Here is a 24,614-nt window from a genome sequence, read left to right as displayed (position 1 = left end):
TCGGAGTTCCGAAGAACACTGATTCCAAATATGACCTTGGTTTTTTCAAATTGTCTCTGGTTTTGGTGATGATATCCCATGGGGTTATTTTGACTAACGTCACATTTTCACTGTATGGTCCAGATAAAAAAACGGCTAAGAAATTAAATCTACTTGTTATACTGAACACTGTATTAAATCAAAATGCAGTAAAATAATTATATTTAGGGTAATTGGATTTATCATAATTGGAGTTTTTTATAGATTATCTCTTGAGATAAATACAGTCCATCCTCAAGATTACAGGACCACGACTGACCTATCGATCTCGCTTCCCATGACATGCTGCCCTATTTCTTGTCGCTTCCTTTTTCTATGCTATCTTCTTTACTTTCATTCAGTGTGCATGCCCCCTCTTTACATCGCCTAGGCCAAGGTGGGTGTCCGATTCCATAGACAACTCCTAGTCGCTTCGACATCTTCCTTTCTTTTCATTGTATCGCGTTTTTGTGTTGTATTGAACTGATAAAATTGCTAATAAACCAATGATGATGATGATGATGATGAGAGACCACATCATATTTAGAGTGGTGCCCCTTTAATTTCAACCTTGCAATCGATTTGTTACAAGCACGTTGCTATTTCTGTGCTGAAGAGATATTTCCATGGCTAAGCCAAGTATTATCGTGACTCTTCTATACTTGTGCAGAGAAAGCTATTAGCAAAGTCAAAACATCTATACCCTTCCGAAGACGAACTTAGCGTCGACGAGCATCAAAAGGAAATAAGTCAGAGTGGAAATGGAGGGTGCCAGATGAAGAGATGCTGCAAGATAGAATGAGAAGAACTTTTAAATCACGCCGCGACAGTGTCGTAAATGGAACATCAGCAAGAATACTGATGGAGATTGAAGATATACCCAGTTTTGACCCATGCTCCCTTGGTAGGTACAGCCTAACGCAGTGGTTTCAAACACAGCATTGCCATGATCGAGTCAACCTGCGACTTTGCAACAAGCCCACAAAGAGTTCGTTTTTCAGAATGCTATGATAGTACAAAACAAACTACATATATATATTGCTGAAATAATTTACGATAGCTGTGACATATCGTCGACCACAAGCCCGACTTGTGCTTAAATTGAGACTACTGATAGTACTAAAAACTCCTGCACACTAACTTAATTAATTAGCTATGATGTAAATCTGTCACAATGTTCAGATTTTGGAAGAAGTGAAAATATGTTGCCTGAATCAAGCCTGTTTGGATGTTGACTTGACCTCGAAGATTTTGGAAAAGACTTGGAGCTCTACACTCAGTCTCCTGCAACCGCTAGAAATTCCGATAGAAATACAAAAAGTTATGGGTAAGTAAGAGACTTTTGCAAATTTAGTTAGTTGGCGGTCAATATCTGTCGAGTAGTTCCAGTTGCGGATTGTGAAAAATGATTAGTTCAAATTTTAGTTAGTTCAAATTTTAGCGGGTTTCGGGAAATAATTCTTGTTCCAGCTTCGCAGTTGTGTAGGTGCTCAATAACTGAAAAACACATGTCATCGCGAGGGTGGGTTAAAATCGAATAGCCTACCTGAGTGATTCCACAGATCTAGTTAGATTAGGGGTGGGCAATTATTTTTCGCTGCAGGCCACTTCAGTAATAGAAAATAGTTGGCGTGCCGAGCCAACATGTTCAGTTATATTCTCCAGTGTATTGATTTTATTTATAAATGGAAAGCAGTGAATTACATTGTTAAATACGTCTCCGCGGATGTGTTGATATTAGATAGCCTTATGAGAAAAGTACGGTTAATTAACGAAATGAAAATTTATATTTATTTTCCCTCCTAATTCAAGATAATGTTAAACATGATACATTTTGAATTCTCTGTAATCCAGGTTTTAATATCAAGGCATTAAAAGGTAGGCTATATCCTAACAGTTGCGACTTGATTAAATTGACATATATATATCGGTTTCGGCCGACATGTGGCGGTACTTTTGGTCAAAGTTTCCTCGGCGTTGAGTTTTTTTGCAGCACACTTCCCAGAGTCACATGTTAGCCGAAATGTCATTGTCAACGTCTTGGTGTGTCCTGACGCGCTAACGGCTGACGCCGAAATGCTGATCTCTATAAATTAGCTGCGGGTAGAGTGGTAACCATATTATTATCAAAACATCTAGTCACTATATATCGCACGAAGAAAATTTGAATGAAGTTTCATAAATTATAGGATTTATGTCCATTTACGAAGTAATTTTTGCTGCTTCGAGCTCGGGCCCTCTCCATTTGAGGGGTCTGGGAAGCGGCAGTTGCGGCCCTGTGTTTAGTGCTCCATACCTTCTTTGCATTTCAGCTTCTGACATTCTTTTTATGATATGCCCATTCACCCTATATGTATGATGAGGTCTCAGTAAAAACGCGCACTGACAATGGCAACAAAGAAGGTTTGAACCAAACTATATGGAAGAAGTAACTTATTGTGACTAATTGTTACGACTTACTTTGCTATATTGACTTCATTTTAAATCTGTATTACGCATACAAGCTTGGGAGGGACGTAGGCTATGTAATCGCGATATATTATTGAGCAGGCTTCAAAGTAAATCAATTTCCGTTCCAGCTCAGTTTATCCAGTTTATGGTTTTATTCCACGCAGCAATATTCAAAAGTAGGTATTATGTTTTTAATTCCAAGAAATGGCCACGCGTGCTTCTCAAAATAGCGGGCCTCACTTTGCCCATGGCTGAGTTCGATGTATTATAGTTCGTTAGTTGCGGATTTATAAAGGTCATTACTTCTTGGTAGGATATTATAGAAATAGGCTATTTCAAGTTGCCAATTTTAAAAACTGTCTGGTCCCTCCTAAGGGAATGTTAAAATTTGCATATTTTTTTGCCACGTCCATATTTGCAGTTCACACTACACAAACAGTAAAGCTGCATTCATTTAATTTTTGTAACTGAATCTATTTAATTTTTAAAACGTTTTTTTTTTTCTCGAGTGTTTCACTTGAGCTGATCTCTCACTTCTCATTCAGGTAATCAGAAATTGGACTGGGTGGTCGACATCCCCACCGTTTTCAATGAACGCTTCGACAGGTTCCTGATTGTGGATAAGTTGAGTTGTTGATAATGGCCAAAACTTGTTTGCTCAATAATACTACAAGACAATACTACAATAATAATAATAATACTCAATTCAGATTCAAGTGCTCGAATCATTATGCCCAGCCCTACAAACAATGTGAGTTTAGTGTGCACCATTGCCTCGCGGGAAAACCAGTCAAAAACCACTGATTGTGATTTAGTTCGTAAGCTTACTGATTTTAAAAGGTTGCTAGTACTAGTTCTAATATCGAATTTTAATAAGTTCTAGGTATAGTTGTAAGTTATAGTTATATTGGTGGATTTTGAAAATTGAGTAATTTTAGTTGCAATTCTAGTTTTGAATTTTATAAGGTGATTGATTAGTCCTAGTTTTAGTTTTACTTGCTGATTTGAAAAAGTGAGTAGTTCTGTTTTCGGAATTCCCAGAAAAGACACAAACAACCTTTGGCCGGGTCACAATCACCAAAGTTGAACTCCGTCACCAAAATACAAGTTTTCAAATCCTGGATTTACCGCCCATCCGTGCATTAATCCATCCATTTATTAATAATTGGGTCGTAGGTCGTAGCATCAAATAGTATAGTGGTGCACAGGTAAAGTAATGGAAGACTGTGCATGTGCATACTTGATATTGTCAAGTTAAAAGTAGATTTTGGACATACCGAGACAATTCGTAGACAAGGTCAATTAATGTAATGAGGTGGTAATAGATTTTTGTCATCTTAACTGGCTGTGATGGATACAACCTTAAACCACCTCGGAAACTATTCATCTGTATTCTATCAACCCGTGTGCCTTGAATAGTGCATGAATGGTAATGACATTTATATTCATTATAGGATCCGAAGAATGTCTACCTGACGATGAAGTTCGATACTCTTCAGAAAAAGTGGACAATCCATTTCGATGGGGAATCTGTCGATGGAATAATGAGTTTCCATCATACATTGGCGACATATTGCGTTTTCAATATCAAGTTTGCGCCAGCATCAGCGAGTTCATTAAACTTTTCGCAGATTTTCTTGCAAACATTCCAGATGTCAAATACAGCTAAATACATCTAACCACAGGGTATGTGTACATTACAGACATGGGGTAATCGCGATTAGTAATCGTAATCGATTACGACGATTACAGCATTTTGAAGTAATCATAATCGCAATCGATTACATTCGAAAAAAATCCGAAGTAATCGTAATCGTAATCGACTACTTCCCATATCTAATCGATTTTTTTGTGAAAGAACGATTACTTTTTGTTTGTACAAGGACTATGACATAAACTGAATATTCGTGAACAAGAATGAGATAATATACCACGTTAGCGATAACACAAACGTCTGTTTTCAAATGCCACTGACTCATTATTACGTCAGAAGTATTAGCTCCGCTCGTCATTGCGTAAGAAGTATCCGCACATAATAAACAGACATGCGATGGACATTGCAGTGTGATTGTAACACCTCCCGTGGTGTATATCAGGTTATGAATACACTACAGAAGCCGCTACCTCGCAGCAGGATATTGATCACCACTCTGCCTATAGTTGCAAATAGTAACTTATGTATTGATGTTTGGTTGTGCTTAGTTAAGCGCAGTTTACCATTGCTGCTTGGCGAGCAGGAGGCCTACGTACGCACGTGCACCTGACGAAGATTCGGAATTTTGTACTCGTCGAATAAAACATTGCAGTTTCCACAACGAAGCATTACAAATAAACAGCTGCTGATATATATCATAACCGAGCCGTGCTTAGCCGTTTCTCGTAACAGCAGCTCGCTGTATGTGTATTACGTTGAAGGCAGAATTTTTATGTTAACTATATCTTATTCTCATATAACTACTTGAAACGGGCGTCAATCGTTATTTCACAGTTCGTTACTTAGCATTTGGACCTGCCGCCATAACCATCCGCTTATATAGCCTGACATGTTAGCGTGGGTTGTAGCTAGAATCAGCAATTCAGCCAAAACAGCAATTCCCCTGTCCAACCGTTGGTCAATTTTCAAAACTGAATTTCGTCAATAATATTGGTAATTGCATTATATTACTATTCATATATAACCTATCTGAGCCCCGAGTGTCGGATTTACCTGTAAAGCTGGGGCACGTGATTCATATTTATAGCATCTGGTATGTTGTTAATTCGCGACCTCCAGTCCGTTGTATAATCAAAAGATATTGTACCACCCAAACGTAGCAGACTAAAAGAATATCTTTTGTGAGACACACACACAAATTGTCATGGCTTTATTCCTTTGTGGATGCGCCGAGTGACATTTGCATTGTGGGCCCAGATTGGAAGGACAGGAGTTATTAGTCACGCCCACCCAGCGCGGCTATTGACAATGGACGAATACCCCAAGTTTCGGCCAAGGTATTTCTTTGGTATCACATCCCGTGGAGTTGCGTGTTGGCCGAGCCTGCATATGTCTTTTGGTGTGTTGCGAGATCGTCGCGCGGTAATGACCGGCTCTGAAATGCCTGTTCCCATAAAATACCCTATGTATGTTTTTTCTTGAGGGAAAGAGGCATGCATTTCAAACCCAGCTATCTACCGACAATCAGAGCACTGGGCCGGGTTTCCGCCCCTTACCAAGAACAAAAAACGCTCACTCGCAGGGACTCACACCAGCTCCTCCAAGCTCAGTTGCGTTGCTGCAGTGCGCGCAGAAGGCGAGACTTACCGGCCCCCCTATAAGTATCTATCCATAACTCATGGGGGGCTTCGCCCCCCAGACCCCCCTTTCGCATCTGCCATTATTATCTATCTATCAAGGTTTGGCCAGGTGCTGGATTCGGCCATGTCTATTTTTTCATGTGGGCAAGGATAGACTACATTAAAACTAAGTAATTCTACCGCATGCAGAGACGTGATGATTATCGGGATACTGGACTTTTCGAACAAATGCAGAGATTTGATGATGATTGACACATCTGTACGGAATCCTATTCTTGCTTTACACGGAATTCCATGCTTATCCGTTATTATCCTTGAAAAAAGCTCATAATCCAAATAGAGGAGCCCTTCGACCATGAGGGCCCCCCGGCGACCGCCCACCTCACCCACCCGAAAAGCCACCACTACTACAACGACCGCGGGTGACTCATTTGGTCCGCGTTGGTGATCCCTGTACTAGAGACATTTGAATCTCAAAGCTCAAAGAACATTTTCAAGAATTAATTAAATTCTCGAAAATACTCTATAATTTATGTTGGTTTACGAAATACTTTTGAGTCTCCTTCGAGCACGATCCCCACCCTATTAAGGAATTTGGGGTGCGGCAGGTAAAGACCTGGCAATAATGCAAATCGTTGGATGCGATAAATCATCCACTATAAAGTTGGGCAATTGGTATATTATGACGTAATAAGCAAATGACGCATGATGTATGAAGAAAGTTGATATCTCATTAAGCCTTTTCATCGCAATCCTTGTATTTTCTTCCAATATATCATTTAAGATTATAGTCCTAAGCAAAACAAATGTAATCGTGAGTAATCGTGATTACTTTTCCAATGTAATCGTAATCGTAATCGACTACTTCCTGATTTTGCTGTAATCGTAATCGTAATCGTAATCGCGTGATTCCGAAGTAATCGTAATCGCAATCGATTACATTCATAAAGTAATCACCCCATGTCTGGTACATTAGTAGAGGTGAAAGGTCAATTTGAATCATTATTAGCACATGGGTAGGAACATGGATGTCGACAAGTTATCATGGGCCTTTTCCATGTCGACATGACCCAGGTGGGACCAGGTCTAGACTATGGGTACACTCATGATTATTTTTACAGGGTAGGCGCACCCAAAAAATGTCCGAGCTATTACAGGCGATCAATACTGCAGCGATCTGCGTGATTATTAGTACAGTATTTGGTTGAGGTTAGCGTGGTGAAAATTTCCAACTATATCTACCCCACTCCCTGATCTATACTCCTAATGTGAGATCGTTTGAAATATGATCAATAAGATATCTCGCTATGTAAATAGTATAAATGTGCGGACAATATTTCAGAAGAAATGTAATCATCAATCACATTGAGCATCATGATTGCTTGTAAGCTGTCGTCACTCAAGGAATGAGGTAGTTGGAGTAGCCCACATTACCAATTATTGCATCACACGATAGACTTTGCTCGGAGACGTCGTGTCTAGACTCCAGGGTTGTAACCAAGTCACATGGTTCCGAGTCACGAGTCAATCTTACTTTTGTGGTTTTGATTCGAGTCATGTCATTTTCAATTCAACACCGAGTCCAAGTCACCATTTACGGGGTCAAGTCCGAGGCATAGTGTTATGACTCGAGTCCGAGTCCAAGTCACAGTATTGAAGTCAAGTTCATCCAATGTTTTCAATCCTGCTTGGGTGATATCGAATTCCTTGTTTGCCTAACATGCTTATTTTGTCCCTACAAGAGTCTTAGCACATGTTTATTTAGTTAGACTACGAACAGTTCCTGACCTCATTTACCGATACTACAGATAGACGACACAGGCCGCCACTATGATAACTTTACTAATCTTAGAACTTAAAATCAAATATCTGTCTTGTTAGTCTGATACATCACAAATATAAGCATTCAGTTTTTATTACGACCACATCGACGACAGCTCACAAATAGCTGATTGTGAACCAACGAATTCAAGTCTACATACTATCTGATAGAGAACCTACGAATTCATGTCGACAAATAAGCGGTGATAGAGAATCAACAGATGCATGTTTATGTAGCGGTATTTTCACCAGGCCAACATGCTGTAAAAGCGTGCATGTAGCTATGTGCAGTGACAAAAAACAGATACCTTTTGATATTACTAAAGGTTTTCCCAATTGCATTACAGATTACATCGCAGTTACAGCATTGGAGAAATAATTGGGGCTGTTAAAAACATTTTTTCCAATTTTCTGGCTATACTTCTTAGAATAGTTAGATTGCCTAAAAAAACTTAAATTAGGCTCAATTCCGACCGGTAGAAAGTAATGCTCTGGGAGAAAATTTTGGATTAATTACGAATTGAGATTTTCCAATTTTACTGGCTACCTCATGATATTGTTAGATTGTGTAAAAATATGATTCATAGCAAATTTTGCTCTATTCCAACAAGAAGAAGCGAAGTTATCGGAGTAGGATATTTTGGATATGAAAAAATAGTCGGCTTACCACTAGTATGTAATTATATTATATGAAATAATTTCTCACTAAAAATACTCCATCAATTTTCAAATCCAAAATTTTCTCTTTTCATATCATTGCTTCTACTTTTTAAAATTTAACCAGATTCAGTGTTCTTTTAATGCAACGTAACAATTTTATCAAGTAGCCATCAAGTAAAATAAAAAAGAAGTTATTTTTGAACAGCCCTACTGTACAAACATCACACAACATTAGCCATTCATTATTACTCACGTGCACAATGCATATACCTAATAAAACGTCTAATGGACGGAGGGTATTGTGTGTTTTCACAGACAGCAGTTCAAATCAATGCTGAGTTACACTTCAAAAATACCAAAGTGGAGAGGAAATCCTCAGATATATTAAAGCGGCGTGGCCTTAGAATAAATCCACATTTACTGAATACACTTTCCACTGGTACACTAGATGCAGGAATTCACAAGCATTTTTGAACCTCACTGAAGAGCGTTGGATACTCATTCTTTCTAGTCGCCCAAAAATGCAAATAATCATCGCCTTCAAATCTACACATGAGGTTATCAGTCTCTTTCAAGTACTTGACCATCTGAGTCATTGCATTGCTTCTAATTGAATTTTGCTTCGATTCTATGCTTGTATAATTGAAAAGTCTTGAGTACGGTACTTTGATTGGGGAGGATTTATTACCTCTTCATCACTGGATGATTTTGTACAATGCATTGCTACTATGTACCATTGTCTGTTGTTTTTACGGCGGCCTATCTGATATCAGACTAGTGCAACGAAAGCAGTGGTGACAAATAGCGATGTGGTCAGAATTCGTCAGATGCGTTTATCTAGCCGTTACGATTCGCAAATTTCTTCGTCTTCGAGTCATATAAAATAAACCAAGTCAATGACTTGGGTCGAGTCATGCGTAATGACTCGAGTACAAGTCGAGTCAATCCAAATATTGACTCGAGTCGAGTCGAGTCATTTTCCCATTTCAAGAAAATGACTCGAGTCAAGTCGAGTCACAAAAAAATCGTGACTCGAGTCTAACTCGAGTCGAGTCATGACTCGAGTCATTACAACCCTGCTAGACTCAATAGAATATCGGATCAACATTACTGTTGTCATTATTACGTCACAAAATCATGTCATTCCAAGTGCTCCTAAAACCGTTGCACAATCGTGTATTTGTTCCTACACAGCATTCAATAGTTCACGTTCACACATAACAAAAGCGATCGTATTCCGTGAACAGCGATCAACGTACGCTTCATGAAGCTTGCACAGATCACGATAAAATGTATGAAACACCTAAGTATGGAAGTATGGAAATGCCGTTCCATACCATAGATTAAAATCTTCCATTCCATACCATACTTGCATTGTTCCATATTCCATACCAAAATATCGATCCATACCATACCATACCTCCATACCATACCATACCATAACATGCCCTGGTTATAGGTATGTTCGTGAATTGGCTAGGCAGTCGCTATACCGCATAATTAATGTTCAGAGAAAGGTAACTGCTTACGGTCAGGGCCGTAACTGCCGCACCCCAAACCCCCCATTTGGGGGGGGGGGGGCGAGCTCGAAAGGGGGCCCCAAATTTTTTGGTGAATTAGCATAAATTATAAAATATTTTTTTGAAACTTTACGCAACTTTTTCGCGATGCGTGCGATTTCAAGTTGCCAAATGTTTTGATAATTGGGTACTCTTCCCCCAAGGAAAAATACGTAAGATTTATAGAAATGGGCATATCGGCGTTGACCATTACCGCGCCACGACGCACCAAGACATATATAGTTTTAGGCCATCCAACACGCGACTCCAAGAAGTGTGCCAGAACGATCGACAGCGAGAAACCTTGGCCGAAAAGGACTGCCCTTATGGTGACCGAAAACTACGTTATATATACGAAATACATATAGGTTTATTTGTCCATAGGCGCCTAAATGACTGGCGCCGAATGTTCCTGTCTTAGTAATCTGAACCTCACAAGACAAATACCATCCCGCAAAGAAAAATTAGATGCCAGTGAAGAAATACCAATTTAAAATCGTGTGATCGATTAGTTTAGTACGTTTGGGCGATCCTATATTTTTTGATATAGCAGACAGCAGGTCACAAAATAACATCATGTAACGAAGTCATACCAGCGAGTCCGCCCGTCAGAAGATGTTTAATTATTATTTACGGGCTCTACAGTTTCAAAGACACCTCACTCAGCTCTACCGGTAAATCTAATTACGTGAGTAGAGAGGACAAGAAATTGATAGCATAATATATATGCAATTCCCGATCTTATTGGCCGATTTTATCGTGAATTATCAGAAATCTTCGCGCTTGGCTCTGGCTAACTGAACAGTACAACTGTAATTTCGTGGCAAAAGCGAACGACGTGATTGGGAAGGGGTCGGTTCATCACCCTATGGGAGCCCAAGTAGTTTTTTGGGGGCCTGACGAAGTGCTGTTTCGTTCCTGACAACGAGTATACACCCGGAGATGTTCAATTATTATTGAGGGGTCCTACCTTTTCAAGCACACCTTACTTAGCTCTACCGGTAAATCAGATTACGGAAGCAGAGTGTCCTGACTTAGACCCAATATCCAATGACCAGGAACGCAGAACGTCGAGTCCAATACTACTTTAATATTAGCGAGACGTACAACTAACAGCAACTCGGCAAATAAGGAATGGCCATACCCACGACAGCGGGTGCAATATAAGGCAGCGTAATGATTACATCAACAATGATTACTAACACCACATTCTCCCCCGCCAAAATAATATACAATACGAAATGAATATCGTTACAAGTGCATTATAGAAACGGATTGGCCATAGCGATCGGGAGCCTTTCGGATTCTTGATGATCTCCGTAGCGTCGGAGTTTCAGATCGAACGGTCTCGTCCCTTTCGGCGGCTCCGTCATTTGATGGCGAATTCGGTCCTTGATGTTCGCGACGCAGGCTTTCGGGTTCATCGCTAACAGGATCGTCATCTGCGTCAGCCAATGCTGTACCGTCAAGTTTCGTCATCTCCCTTCTTTCACCATCGTCATTCTGCACTCTGGAACCATGCTCCAAGTCTGCACCTGTTGGACATGGGGCAAGATCAGAAGTAGATACAGTTCCTTCGTTACCGTTTGGTAGGCGTATTTTGGCATAGGTTTTGTTCGCTTCCAGTATGGTCACTTCGTCGACGAGAGGGTCTCCTTTCCTCCTCACGAATCGTCGCAGAAGTGCCGGTCGTCCAAACGATAGCCACTCCGGCAAGCTTTCCCCACACATAGAGCGTCTGCTGAAAGAGAAAAACCGCTCGTGCGGCGTCGCGTTAGTCGATGTACACAAAAGAGATCTAACGGAATGCAATGCTTGACTCAAAACATCAGTCCACTTGTTTTCAGGCAAGTTTCGAGAACGCAGGAGTAATTTGACAGTTCTCCATACAGTCTGATTTATGCGTTCGCATTGGCTGTTGCCTTGTGGATGATACGGCGTCGAGTTACTGAATGCAATGCCTCTTTCAGCCAGGAATTGCTTCATTTCTTTACTGGTGAAACACGATCCCCGATCGCTGTGAACAAATTCTGGAAACCCAAATAAACTGAAGAGATCCTCAAGGCATTCAATTACAGCCTCCGACGTTGTCGTTTTACACGGGAAGGCAAACGGGAATCTGCTATATTCATCAACTACTATAAGAACATGAGGAAACTGACCTTTTACTGGGCCTTTAAAATCCATGGACAGCCGTTCCCAGGGTTTCGACGCCTTTACCAATGGAATAGGATTTCTTTTGAAGAACCTTGGCTTCAGTTCTGCACAGACCCTGCAGTTTCTACATATAGCCTTGACTTCCTCGGTGGTGTAAGGAAGGTTTCTATTTCGAACAAAATGAACCAGTCGAGCCATGCCAGGATGACCTAGAGCGTCATGAATTTCTTGGAGTTGCATAGTCGTTGGGATGCTCGCTGCGACATGTCTAGACAATGCATCAGGAACAATGTTCAGCCTACCTGGTCTGTGACATATATCGTAATACATCTGTCCAAGTTCCAACCGCCACGCTGTAAGTTTCGTATTCTTGATCTTCCCTCGGTTTCTCTTGTCAAAAATGAACGATACGGACTTCTGATCAGTAGTTAATGTGAAGTGACGACCCTTCAAGAAGTGTTCCCATTTCCGGATCGCTTCGATAATAGCTAGAGCTTCTTTTTCGATTGCAGGGTAGTTCCGCTCGTGTCTGCTTAGTGTTCTCGCCATGAATGCAACAGGGCGACCACCCTGCGCCAAAACGCCGGCTATGCCCACATCCGATGCATCGGTTTCAACCTGAAACGGCAAATCATCGCGGATTGCACAAAGACTAGCTTTAGCGAGATCATCCTTCAATCTCATGAAAGCCTTGATAGCCTCTGAATCCAGAGGCAGCTCACTCACGTTTAAGGGTCGGATACGAGTAGAGAAATCAGGTATCCAGCGAGCATAGTAAGCAAACAAACCTTTGATTCTTGCTAACTCTTTTGGTGTTGTCGGTTCTTTCATCTCGATCAAAGGTTTCATTCGCTCTCGATCAGGACTTACTTTTCCACGAGAGAGCTCGTAACCAAGGATATTCAAACTAGTTTGAGCAAACTTACTTTTCTCTTCGTTGATATGCAGTCCTATCTCGGCCGCTGCATCTAGCAATTTTCGTAAGTTCTCATCGTGTTCGTCTCTCGTCGCCCCAGTAACTGTCAAGTCATCCAGATATGCGTAGACTTTCTTCAAGTTATTATTCTCGATGAATTTATCCATCACCCGCTGAAACGCTGCCACGCCATTGGTTACTCCAAAAGGAACGCGCCGGAACTGATAGAGTTTCCCGTTGGCTTCAAATGCAGTGTAAATCTTTTCGTCATCACGAATTTTCAGCTGGTGGTATGCCTCTTTCAGATCGATGCTGCTATACCATTTGTCTAGGGCAGTGGTTCCCAACCTTTTTGTCTTCATTCCCCACTTCAGATTTATTCCGAGCCTTCATTCCCCACCTGGACCGTAATAGCACTTCGTCAGTCACCCCCCCCCAAAAAAAACGTTGGTCTTGGGCCCCTCACAGGGTTATAAACACAACTTCTGGGACCGATGCCCCATAGAACCCCCTCAGCCCCCTGAGCCTGTACGCTTTCCACCCGTTACTTATCAGCTACATTGGGTCTACGGTTTCGAGCGTCGCCTTATTCCGACTAAACGCTCGAAGCGCGAAAAAATTATATAATTCATGTTTGAATCGGTCAATATGATCGGGAATTGCATAGCCTATATTTTGCTATCGATTTTTTATCAACTCTCTGCTCACGTAATCAGATTTACCGGTAGAGCTAAGTGAGGTGTGTTGGAAAAGGTAAGGCCCCTAAATAAGTATTAAACATCTTCGGACGGACCCGTTGGTATATTGACTTCGTTACATTATGCTCTTTTGTGACCTCCTATATATATCTGCTATTTCAAAAGATATGGAAATCGCCAACACTAAAAGGCACACACGATTTCGAATTGGTATTGCTTTACTGGCAAATAATTGGTCCTCTGGGGTTCAGATCGCCAAGACTGGAACATTTGGCGCCAGCCTTTTAGCCGCCTATAGACAATTAAGCGTATACGTGTATTGTATATATATCGAAGTATTCTATTCTGTCACCATAAGGGCATTCCTTCTCGGTCATGCTCTTCTCGCTGCTGATCGTGCTGGCACACTTCTCAGAGTCGTATGGTACATGGCCTATAACTTCATATGTCTTGGTGCATCGAGGCCCAGTAACGGCCGACGACGAAGTCTCCATTTCAATAACTTCTACGTATTTTCGTGGGGGACGGGTACCCAATAATCAAGATATTCGGCAACATTAATCGCGCCCCCAGCGCAAAAATATTTTGAAAAAGTGACATAAATTTCCAAAAGATACTCTGTAATTTATTTTAATTCACGAAATAATTTTGGGCCCCTTCGAGCTCGCCCCTCCCCCCACTTGGGGGGTTTGGGGTGCGGCAGTTACGGTCCTGTTCCCCACTACCCAACACTTTTGTCATCACAGACTACACAAGACACACAACCACACGAGTACGCAAGACAATCGCCTATAACTGCAACATAAAACGTATTGTGAACTGATACCAGTGAACCTCAAAATTTCGAGAAAGCGTTATTTCAGGTCAAACTAGTCGTGCTGGATGCGTTTGTGACGCCATCATCGGCCATCCAGAGTTAAAAATGAGGTGGGCCTATTGTGAACAACACGCAATATAATTTTCGATACATACATTCCAGAGCAGTTAACTGGTAACGGTAATTACTAGGGCAATTTTTTTTTGACATGTCAAAAAAAGTCAAAATTAGGTCAAAATTGTAGCGTTAGGTCAAAATTTGTCAAAATTGTTTACAAAGTCAAACATTTTTTGACCTCAGCATTTCGTTTGTATCGTAGATTTTGCGCTGTCGGTGAACTTATCATTTGATATTTTACAGCTTGTAGCCTACTTTATAGGCCTACCGTTGTAAACGGACCATCGTCTGCTCATTGTGAATCATAAATGGTCAAATGAAACAAATAGTGACATTGTTTTATGGTCAACGCACCGCAATATCCTAGCTGAAGCAAGACTGCTTGGACATTGCATGGATCTTATATCAAGAAGCGCAAGCTGAAAAATTGTGATATAGACAACATTGTCAGAATGAAGCAACGCGGTTTGTCACCAGCAGTGTGCACACAACTTGAGTGTTGTCATCCAGCAAATGCTGCTGTTGAACGTTCTTTCTCCGTTCTTGGCAAGCTACGTAGTAAGGACAGACTCTTTCTACCCGAGAATGTAGGAAAGGATCTTTCGTTGTACTACAAGAAATTTTAATTATTTCCACCAGAATACGTAATGTAACTAATGGAATTCTTCATAGGGCCAGATTTCGTTAAAATACTAGTTTTTCATGTAAAAATCTGTAAGTTTTTGAGCCAAAAACGTTTTTTCAGGCCAATCTACTTTGTAAGGACAGACAGCTCCAACCAGAAATGAAGATAAGTGGTACAATTTTAACATTATATGCGAAAATACCTAATTTGCATATGTGAGGTCAAAATTTGGTCAAATTTCAGTTTTTTTAGGTCAAAAAAGGTCAAAATTTAGATTTTTTAGGTCAAAATCTTCCGTTTTTTAGGTCAAAAAAAAATTGCCCTAGTAATTACGTATGTGTCTCCGTGAATATGTAGACTGTCCTGTATATAATTTTGAACAAATGCGTCTATTCCCCACCAGAAACCATTGAATTCCCCACCAGTGGGGAATTCCCCACCGGTTGGGAACCACTGGTCTAGGGCAACTTTGTTAACGAGATCTTCGATACGAGGTAACGGATACGCATCTGGGCACGTGAAACGATTTACCGTTGTAGAGTAGTCCACAGCCAACCTCTTTTTACGGTTACTCTTTACTACAACAAGTTGGGCTCTCCAAGGCGAACGACTATGTTCAATTGTACCCGATTCGAGCATCCTCTTGATCTCCGCGTCAATAAACGACTTGTCATCCTCGCTGTCGTTTCGTGAGCGCGTAGCAATAGGGCGACAATCCGGAGTCATGAATTCAAATAATCTCGGTTCTTCCAGACCGTTGGCAGCTGCAACAGACACAGTAGGGTCTGTGGTGGCAACAGATTTCGCCCGATTATCATCACCAAGACACTTTTCGCCGGCGTCTGCCAACTCCTTTACATTCAGTGGTGGAAGATCCCCTCCCATCGGAAATATTATTGAGCGATGTTTCTCCATGAACGTATGTCCGATGATAACATCAGCACAAAGGTCCTTCATAACGGCGAACTTTATGCTTCGGTAGCGCCGACCGCAACAAGTGAAATCTGTCCACACGAAACCCAAGATTTCTGCAGATGTGTTCTTTACCGCAAGATCAGCCGACGATGATCCGCCTCTCCACCTCAGCCCCAACTTCCGCGCTCGCCGCGCGTCAATGAAGTTAATAGCAGCTCCGGTGTCGAACAGGGATTTCAACTTTCTCCTCCTCAAATAGATGGGTACGACAGCCTTACCTAGGCACGTCGGGGCGCCCGCTAGAACAGCGCGACGCTGCAAGTCGGCAGAGGCATGAACAGCTGCCGACGTAGGCGACTCCGTCTGCGGCTTTGACTCGCACACTTTTGCGTAATGTCCTTTACGCCCGCAGTTATGACAACGAGCCTTGTACGCAGGGCAGCCTTTACCGTCGTGCTTGCGTTCCCCGCAATACCGACATTTCTTTTTCTTCCGCTTCTGATGTTTTCTTCTACGAACTGCAGCGACTTTATCGCCATCAGAATCTCGACCAGAAGGGCTTCGTGACGATTGCGACTCCGTGAAGGTAGAACTCGAGTAATCAGGATTTCTCGCCATCGCTAGATTACTATTAGCAGACACATCAGCCGAATACTTTGCAGCTTGATCCAAGGTCTGTGCTAATTCTAGCGCCGAATCAATCTTCAGATCACTCTTCTCCAACAGGCGCTGCTGTATGAACGGTATATTCAGCCCATTCACGAATGCATCGCGCAGGGCTTCATTTCGGTGCTCTGCCGCAGAAACCGCAGTGAACTCGCAGTTGCGAGCGAGTTCCACGAGCGTCTGATGAAACGCCGCGATCGATTCCCCACTTTTCCTATGCCGACTCACCAACAGGTGTCTTGCATAGACAGTGTTGATAGTCTTCTCGAACCTTTCCCCAAGCGACTTCATGGCGGCGTCGAACGTTGTAGCATCGGCAATGTAACCGTAGACTTCGGAGCTCACGGCACGGATCAAAACTCTGAGCTTGTTCACTTGAGGGTCATTCTCCTTCCGACGCTCCTCGAGCTCCGTGAAATGTTCAGTGAGCTGTCGCTTCCAGTGGCGAAACAATGTTGGTGCCCTGGAATCCTCTGGATCGATGCTCAATCGATCTGGCGAGCTCAGTCTTTCGGCCATGCTTCAAGAAAATATTAAAGTAGACTGTCCTGACTTAGACCCAATATCCAATGACCAGGAACGCAGAACGTCGAGTCCAATACTACTTTAATATTAGCGAGACGTACAACTAACAGCAACTCGGCAAATAAGGAATGGCCATACCCACGACAGCGGGTGCAATATAAGGCAGCGTAATGATTACATCAACAATGATTACTAACACCACACAGAGAGAGGATAAAAATTGCTAGCAATATATAAGCAATACCGATCATATTGACCAATTCGGTCATGAATTATAGAAATTTCTCGCGCTTCGCGCGATTAAGCAGGCAAAGCTGACTCACTAAACGGACACCCAATGTATAAACAGCGTCATATTGACCGATTAAGTCATGAATTGTACAAATTTTTCGTGCTTTGCGCGATTAGGCAAGCAAAGCAGACTCACTAAACGGACACCCAATGAAGAAACAGCGTATACCCAATGTAAATAGCGCATGGTCGGAGGGGGGTCTGAGGGGGCGCAGCCCCCCATAAGTCCGATTTACCACCCTTAGGGGGGCCCAAAACCAACGTTTTTTTGGGGTAGGGGGCTGACGAAGTGCTGTTACGGCCCTGCTTATGGTACTATATACTTAGACGTAGACAGTTCAGATAAACAAATTATTATCGTCAAGAGATGTGCACTTGTGCAGCTACTGACGGCCGTGTATATACGAAGAACGGTCATAAACCCTCGGTGGCGTAGAAGCCACTTGGCACTTGAAAAGTTGAGTATAATGCCGGTGTCGAGACGAAGTGAGTAGTGATGACCTTTTACTTATTTTAGTAAACACAACAAGATTTTCAGTCAATATAGTGGAAAAGATTGAAACTTCGGGCGGCATTTTCAGCGAAAGCCATGGACCGCGGCATATGCTCCTTCGCTATAGGGTAACCATATTTTGGAAATCTGAAAAGAGGACACTTTTCAAAATTTTCAAAGTTGCAAAACCGGAGGAAAATCCTGCAAAAATGGTAAATTTTTCCTAATTCGTGGTCGGTTGAGTAAAAAATAAAGTCAACTTTGTCGCTCAGCGCCAAAATACAGTTTTTCTTTCACAAAATCAGGTGATTGACTAAAAAATGATCAACTTTCCAGCCCAACTTTGGCCCTATTTCTAACCAAAATTCTCGAGGACAAAATCTCAAAAATGATGAACTAGTATTCATTTAGCAGTAATTTCTTGTATTTCGACTGAATGTGGACGTGCTCGTCTGTCGACTGTCGGATGGCCGACGGGATACTGTTCCACGCATCAGGTTCGGCATATTTGATAGAGCGATGATCTTTTTTGTCGATCATATGATATTTGGACGACGGGGATGCGCGTGCGCTGTACTTGTGCGCTTTTGATTCTGAGTTAAAAAAGTCATTGAAATATTCGGGCGATGACCGCAGTGGAAATGATACATAAACTTGGCGATTTCTAGCATCCGCATATCTTCTATGTTTAAGACACCGAATTTTGAGGCGTCCACTCATGCACTTTGAGCATTTGGTCACTAGTCAGGGCATTTATCTCTGCAGTCGAAGATGCGGAAGAGAGGAGGTGAGTATCATCAGCGAACAGTGTGGTGTTCAATGAGGAGGTTTCATAAATGTCGTTGACATATTAGGTGAAGAGGACCGGTTCAAGTACTGAGCCTCTAGGTACACCACAGGTCACCAGGTGAGGAGAGGACAAGGTGTTTGAGATTGCAACCATTTGTTGGCCTATATCATTGGTCTAACTGACAACATTTTTCAGCGTCTACTCTATCAAATATGCCGGTTCTGATTTGTGGGACAGTATCCCGCCGGCCATCCGACAGTCGACGAGCATGTCCACATTCAAGTCGAAATACAGGCAACTACAGTCCATCCTCAAGATTACCGGACCACGACCGACCTATCGATCTCGCTTCCCATGACATGCCGCCCTATTTCTTGTCGCATTCTTTTTCTGTACTATCTTCTTTACTTTCATTCAGTGTGCATGCCTCCTCTTTACATCGCCTAGGCCAAGGTGGGTGTCAGATTCCATAGACTACTCCTTGTCGCTTCGACATCTTCCTGTCTGTTCATTGTATCGCATTTTTGTGGTGTATTGAACTGATAAAATTGCTAATAAACCAATGATGATGATGATGATGATGATGACTACTACTAAATAAATACTATAGTCCATCCGCAAGATCACTGGACCACGACCTGACCTATCGATCTCGCCTGCCATGACATGCCACACCATTTCTTGTCGCTTGCTTTTTTCTATATTATCTTCTTGACTATTCATTCAGTGTAGATGCATCGTCTTTACATCGCCTTAGGCCAAGGTGGGTGTTCGATTCCATAGACTAAAATATGCCTAAATGTCCGGAATTTTGAAGTATGCTCAATATTTTATCTTAAATCGACATAAACAATATTATTTTGGGGCAGATTTATGCTACATGAAATTTTTCTTCGCCCTGCGCGCGATTTAGTATCATATATGTTGGTTTAATATGGGGACTACCGCACTCGCAAAAACTGCGATCGAAAAATAATAAAAATAAAATTCATCTACAGAAATAAGTCTAATTGTAATCACAATGACTAGATAACGGTATATTCATAAAGTCGGTTTCGGCCGTTTGGATGATTTTTTCAAAGATATTGGTTCTAAACCTGGGAGTAGTTTGCCTTTATTCTAGGGTTCGCGAAGATGTTAAACCATAAAAGGTTGGAAACCAACGGATGTGCGTTGTTCATATAGCTCACTGGTGCAGTGCGCACAGGCATTAAGCTGATATATAATCTTAAAGGTGCGACGAACATGACTTAACGATGTACAATTACGCTCTTGCATTTTCGAAGTCATAATCCTCCACCAGCTCTACCGCTAACTCTGATCATGTGGGCGAAGAGAGGATCAAATTATATAGTAATATATGGAAGAACCAATATTATTGACATAATTCATTGAAATCAATTAAGGACCAGATTCATATAGTAAGCCACCAGAAGCTGCATCGATTACCCCACGGTGGGCCCTAGACCAGTGTTTGTTTTCGCGGGAAGGGGCTGAAAAAATGTGGCCCTGGTTACAAACTTATATCAAACAACCATATACTCCTGAATCGGATCGTGACCACCTCTAGTCGATAGACGAAGCTTTGCTAGTGTGAGGTCATAGTAGTAGGATGAGCTGGGTTTGGCGCAGACCAATCAGAGAGCGCCACGTCATCCTAATTGCCACGCCCATTTTCATGCCCTAAGGGTACATTCATCTGCTACGTCATCTGTGCCACATCATCAAGCGCCACGCCTATAGTGCCACATCATCCATCCATTGCTATATCATCGCTGCATTGATTGCCGCATCTTGATACTTTTCTCAGATATTGTATTATGTGTATTTAGGACTAATATCATCCGTCCATGTTTTAAACTTGATTTTATGTGTACAAGTTACGGTTTCTGCAGTTTCCACATTTTACGACTTATGATTGCCGCGTCAAAACTTACCTTGGCTAGAATCGACAGATTTTCTATTATGTGTATTTAGGACTATGTATTTAAATTCCTATTCAGATTAAACATAAATGCGAAAACTATGATGTCTATACAAGGCTATATTCTCCGGATAATATTATTAATATCAAAATTCTACACATCATCACTAATTACTTAATATAAAATGCGATTTTGAGCGCTCCGACTTGATAATATGAATCCCTACGCTTCTGATAAGATTACCGAGCAGAAATCTTCCTTACATGTTCATTAGCACTTGAAAAGGAACTGCTGAGTCCTGCTTTGACGTCATATCAGCCTGATTTCAAACACCTTGCAGCCCAGGTAGAGTGGAGACACACCGCATCACCACATAATAATAAACTGCATTTCAATGTCACGCAACAAATTCGTATTTTGAATTTCTGTGTTGTGGCACTTTTATAGCTAAGAATTTCGCTATACGGCTGACATACGGCGACCCTAGAAGTTTCACAAAACAACTGACACATGCTAACCGTAACTGAATCACCATGGTTTGCAGTGGTGGTCAGTAGGGTTGTCCAAAATTTGGAAAATCTTAAAAAGTCTCCGTGATTGTGTCTCATTCTATAGGTTATTGATAAAAAACAACAATTAGCCTGAAAGAAGCTTACAGAAATCCCATTAAGATTTCGGTCAAAACGTTTGAAAGTAGCTGCTCAAGAATGGGCGTGTCACCGACCATAGAACGGCGAGAAGACTAATAATCAAACAACCACGGCTATTGATTGGCTAATCGGCTATGCTTCAATGATCACGGCATGCAGCAGCTTGCTGATTAGGTGTTCAAGAAGTCTGTTACCGGCGTGGATTCTGAGTCCGCATTGTTAGTATTTTGGCAGGTGATGATTTCATATTAATTCAGGACATGTTGAGTTCCGAAATACATGATGAACAAACAACATCTGCTTCACAAAACCTTTTACAGCATGACTGCTTTATTGTGAAGGAAGCGGCTATAGCCTACATGCCGTGTTTTTTACGAGGAAAAGCAAAGGTGCTTATGCAAGTGGTGAACGAATTCCCCGTTTAAGAAGGGATCCATCATCAGTGAATACAAATATAAAGCTTGACTAATTTGTGTGATCTTATTGGACCCAAGTTGTAGTATATAGTTTAAGTTCTGAAGGTTCTAGGGCCGGTTATGCTCGGCAGTTATACTTACAGCAAATTGAATTCACTTATAAGAGTTGTCAAAGTCCTTACTGATGCTGCAGAAAAGAGGTGTAAGGTAAGCACAGGCTATGCTGGATACGATATCCAAACTATGCTGGATACTATAGCAGCATAGTCTGTGCTCTTCTTCTCACCTCTTCTCAGCGGGATCAATAAGGACTTTGAGATGCCATATCCAGCATAGCCTGTACGAGTTTGCGTACATTACCACCTCTTTTCTGCGTTTTCAGTAATGACTTAAACAACGCCTGCAAGTGCATTCAATTTGCTGTAAGCATCTGATAAGTGCCAAGCATAACCGGCTGATTCCGCCAATCCCTAGAGCATTCAAAACGTCACCTATATACTACAGCTTCAGCCCAATAAGATCACACAAAGTATAGTGTCATTGTTAAGCTATATATATTTGTATTCACTGATGATGGATGCGTACTGAAACGGTGAATTCGCTCAACACTTGCATAAGCGCCTTTGCTTTATCTCGATGAAAACACGGCATGTAGGCTTCAGCCGTTTCCTTCACACTAAAGCAGTCATGCTGTAAAAGCTTCTGTGAAGCAGGTGTTGTTTGTTCATCATGTATTTCGTAACTCAACATGTCCTGAATCAATTTTAAATCACCACCTGCCAAAATACTAACAATGCGCACTCAGAATGCCCGCCGGTAGCAGACTTCTTGAACACCTAATCAGCAAGCTGCTGCTGGCGTGATCATTGAAGCATAGACGATTAGCCAATCAAGAGCCGTTGTTGTTTGATTACTAGTCTTCTCGTCGTTCTATGGTCGGTGGCACGCCCATTCTTGAGCAGCTACTTTCAAACGCTTTGACCGAAATCTTAACGGCATTTCTGTAGGCTTCTTTCAGGCTAATTGTTGTTTTTTATCAATAATCAATAGAATGAGACACAATCACGGAGACTTTTCAAGATTTCCCAAATTTTGGACAACCCTAGTGGTCAGTCATGAATAAATAGCCTACTTGTAGTAGTTCAGGTGGTTTTCTGGTCAAAACTGGAGAGATGACATAATATATTCTTGTCCTTGATGTCTGTAATACTCGCTACTTACCGAAATTCATTCCCTGCAACCAGCAACAGTGCAGCGCCCGTTTCATGACTTTGAGGGCGTTTACAGTGCCATGACCGGAGAAAATTTTCTATTAGTGCAATAGTAGCTTTCGTTTAAGATCAGGTTTGATGACTTTTTTCTTGTGCATTTTGATCAAATAAATCCAAAACTATTTTCTTTTATAAATGCCTCTACAGCAGGGGCGCGCAACTTCTCCGGTAGGCGGGTCAGATTTGGAAAAATGAAGTATTTGGCGTGCCGGATTCCTGAATCTATACATTATTCACGGATTTCTCCGGCTATACAAGGAATAAATCATATTTAATGTAAACTTCAAGTTTAAGCATGGAGACCAAAAACAGTATTGAATGAATTTATTAATGTAATGTACTTCAATAGCTGTAGAAGTGAATGAGTCATCTGTGGTGAAGCAAAGTTTTCAACAAGTTCTTTGAACTCTGGCCGCATGTAGAAGCCCTTAGTATAGACTATAGACTCACAGGCGTCGGGCATCTCAAAATCCCGTCTTGTTGCCCGCCCCTGTTCTGTGGGTTGTAATTGAGCCAAAAGGGGTGCCTGTGCAGTGTATTTTGTAGTTGACCTACCAATTTTGAAAACACTTTTCATTTATGAACAGCACTAACCATTACGTTAGTCATCTATTGTTTAGTATAGCAGTTCAATCACGTCTTCTAAGAAAAGTGGCTGCTGCAAAATGTTTTTCACACACTCCACTTTAATCTGAGACCCATCATATTTAGAGGGCAGAGCATACACTTGTACAAACTACCGGATATAAAACTAGAACAACAACTAGAACGAATGACATTTTAAAATCCGAAATTCCCCAACTAGAACCGATCCAACACACTTCACCCCCGAAGCATCTCATTTATTTTTAATGTATCGAAATCGGAACAGATCGGCGGAAAGGGGTGGGATTTCGACTCCAAAACACATGCCCTGGCTACAAGATTTTCAAAGTGCGCAACTACGAGTAGAACTATTAAAAAATCAGTAGTTAGTTGACCCTGAAAAAACTGCATTGGTAGTTTGTACAATACGGCTGTTCAAAAAGAACTTTTTTTCAGATTTCATTGGCTACTTGATAGAATTGTTAGGTTGGTGAAAACAACGCTGCGCACCAACTTTAACTCAATTCGAACCAGTAGAAGCGATTTTCTTGCGTTAGAAAATTTTGAGTTTATCATTAAAGAACAAAAAGTAACTTTTCAAAATTTTTCTGTCGACCTCATATAATTGTTATGCTATCAATAGTGATGATGCACACCAAATTTGGCTCAATACCAACCACTAGAAGCGAAGTTATTGCGGTAGAAAAATTTGGATTTTAATAAAATAGTATTTACGGTGACTAACTCTTTCATTATTTATTATAAAATCATTGAATTGGAAATTTTTCTACTGCGATAACTTCGCTTCTACTGGCTGGAATTGAGCCAAGGTCGGTGTGCAGCGTTGTTTTCACTAACCTAACAATTTTATCAAGTAGCCAGAGAAATCTGAAGAAAAAGTTTATTTTTGAACAACCTTATTGTAAAAGTCTGTCGCAGAGAACAGAATAGCTG

General features: G+C 41.4%; 1 protein-coding gene and 1 long non-coding RNA gene across 2 annotated transcripts; one reads left to right on the top strand and one right to left on the bottom strand.

Moving 5' to 3' along the window:
- The first annotated feature begins 697 nt into the window (after positions 1-697).
- On the top strand, positions 698-4,215 carry LOC145432614 (uncharacterized). Its single transcript, XR_013912893.1, has 3 exons — positions 698-922; positions 1,201-1,345; positions 3,015-4,215. It is a non-coding gene; the product is annotated as an uncharacterized LOC145432614 (long non-coding RNA).
- Positions 4,216-11,054: 6,839 nt separating this feature from the next.
- LOC145459924 (uncharacterized) lies at positions 11,055-17,233 on the bottom strand. The gene is made up of 2 exons (XM_080338413.1): positions 15,665-17,233; positions 11,055-13,160 (listed from the first exon to the last, which is right to left on the bottom strand). Exons 1-2 carry the CDS (start codon positions 17,231-17,233, stop codon positions 11,055-11,057), a joined length of 3,675 nt encoding a protein of 1,224 aa, XP_080194539.1.
- Positions 17,234-24,614: the final 7,381 nt, after the last annotated feature.

This window comes from Botryllus schlosseri, chromosome 2, assembly GCF_051294905.1.
Source record: "Botryllus schlosseri isolate E-star chromosome 2, Bs_hap1, whole genome shotgun sequence".
Lineage (NCBI taxonomy): Eukaryota > Metazoa > Chordata > Ascidiacea > Stolidobranchia > Styelidae > Botryllus > Botryllus schlosseri.
Note: the sequence above shows the minus strand (reverse complement) of the source record. Positions and strands in the feature narration are given on the sequence as shown.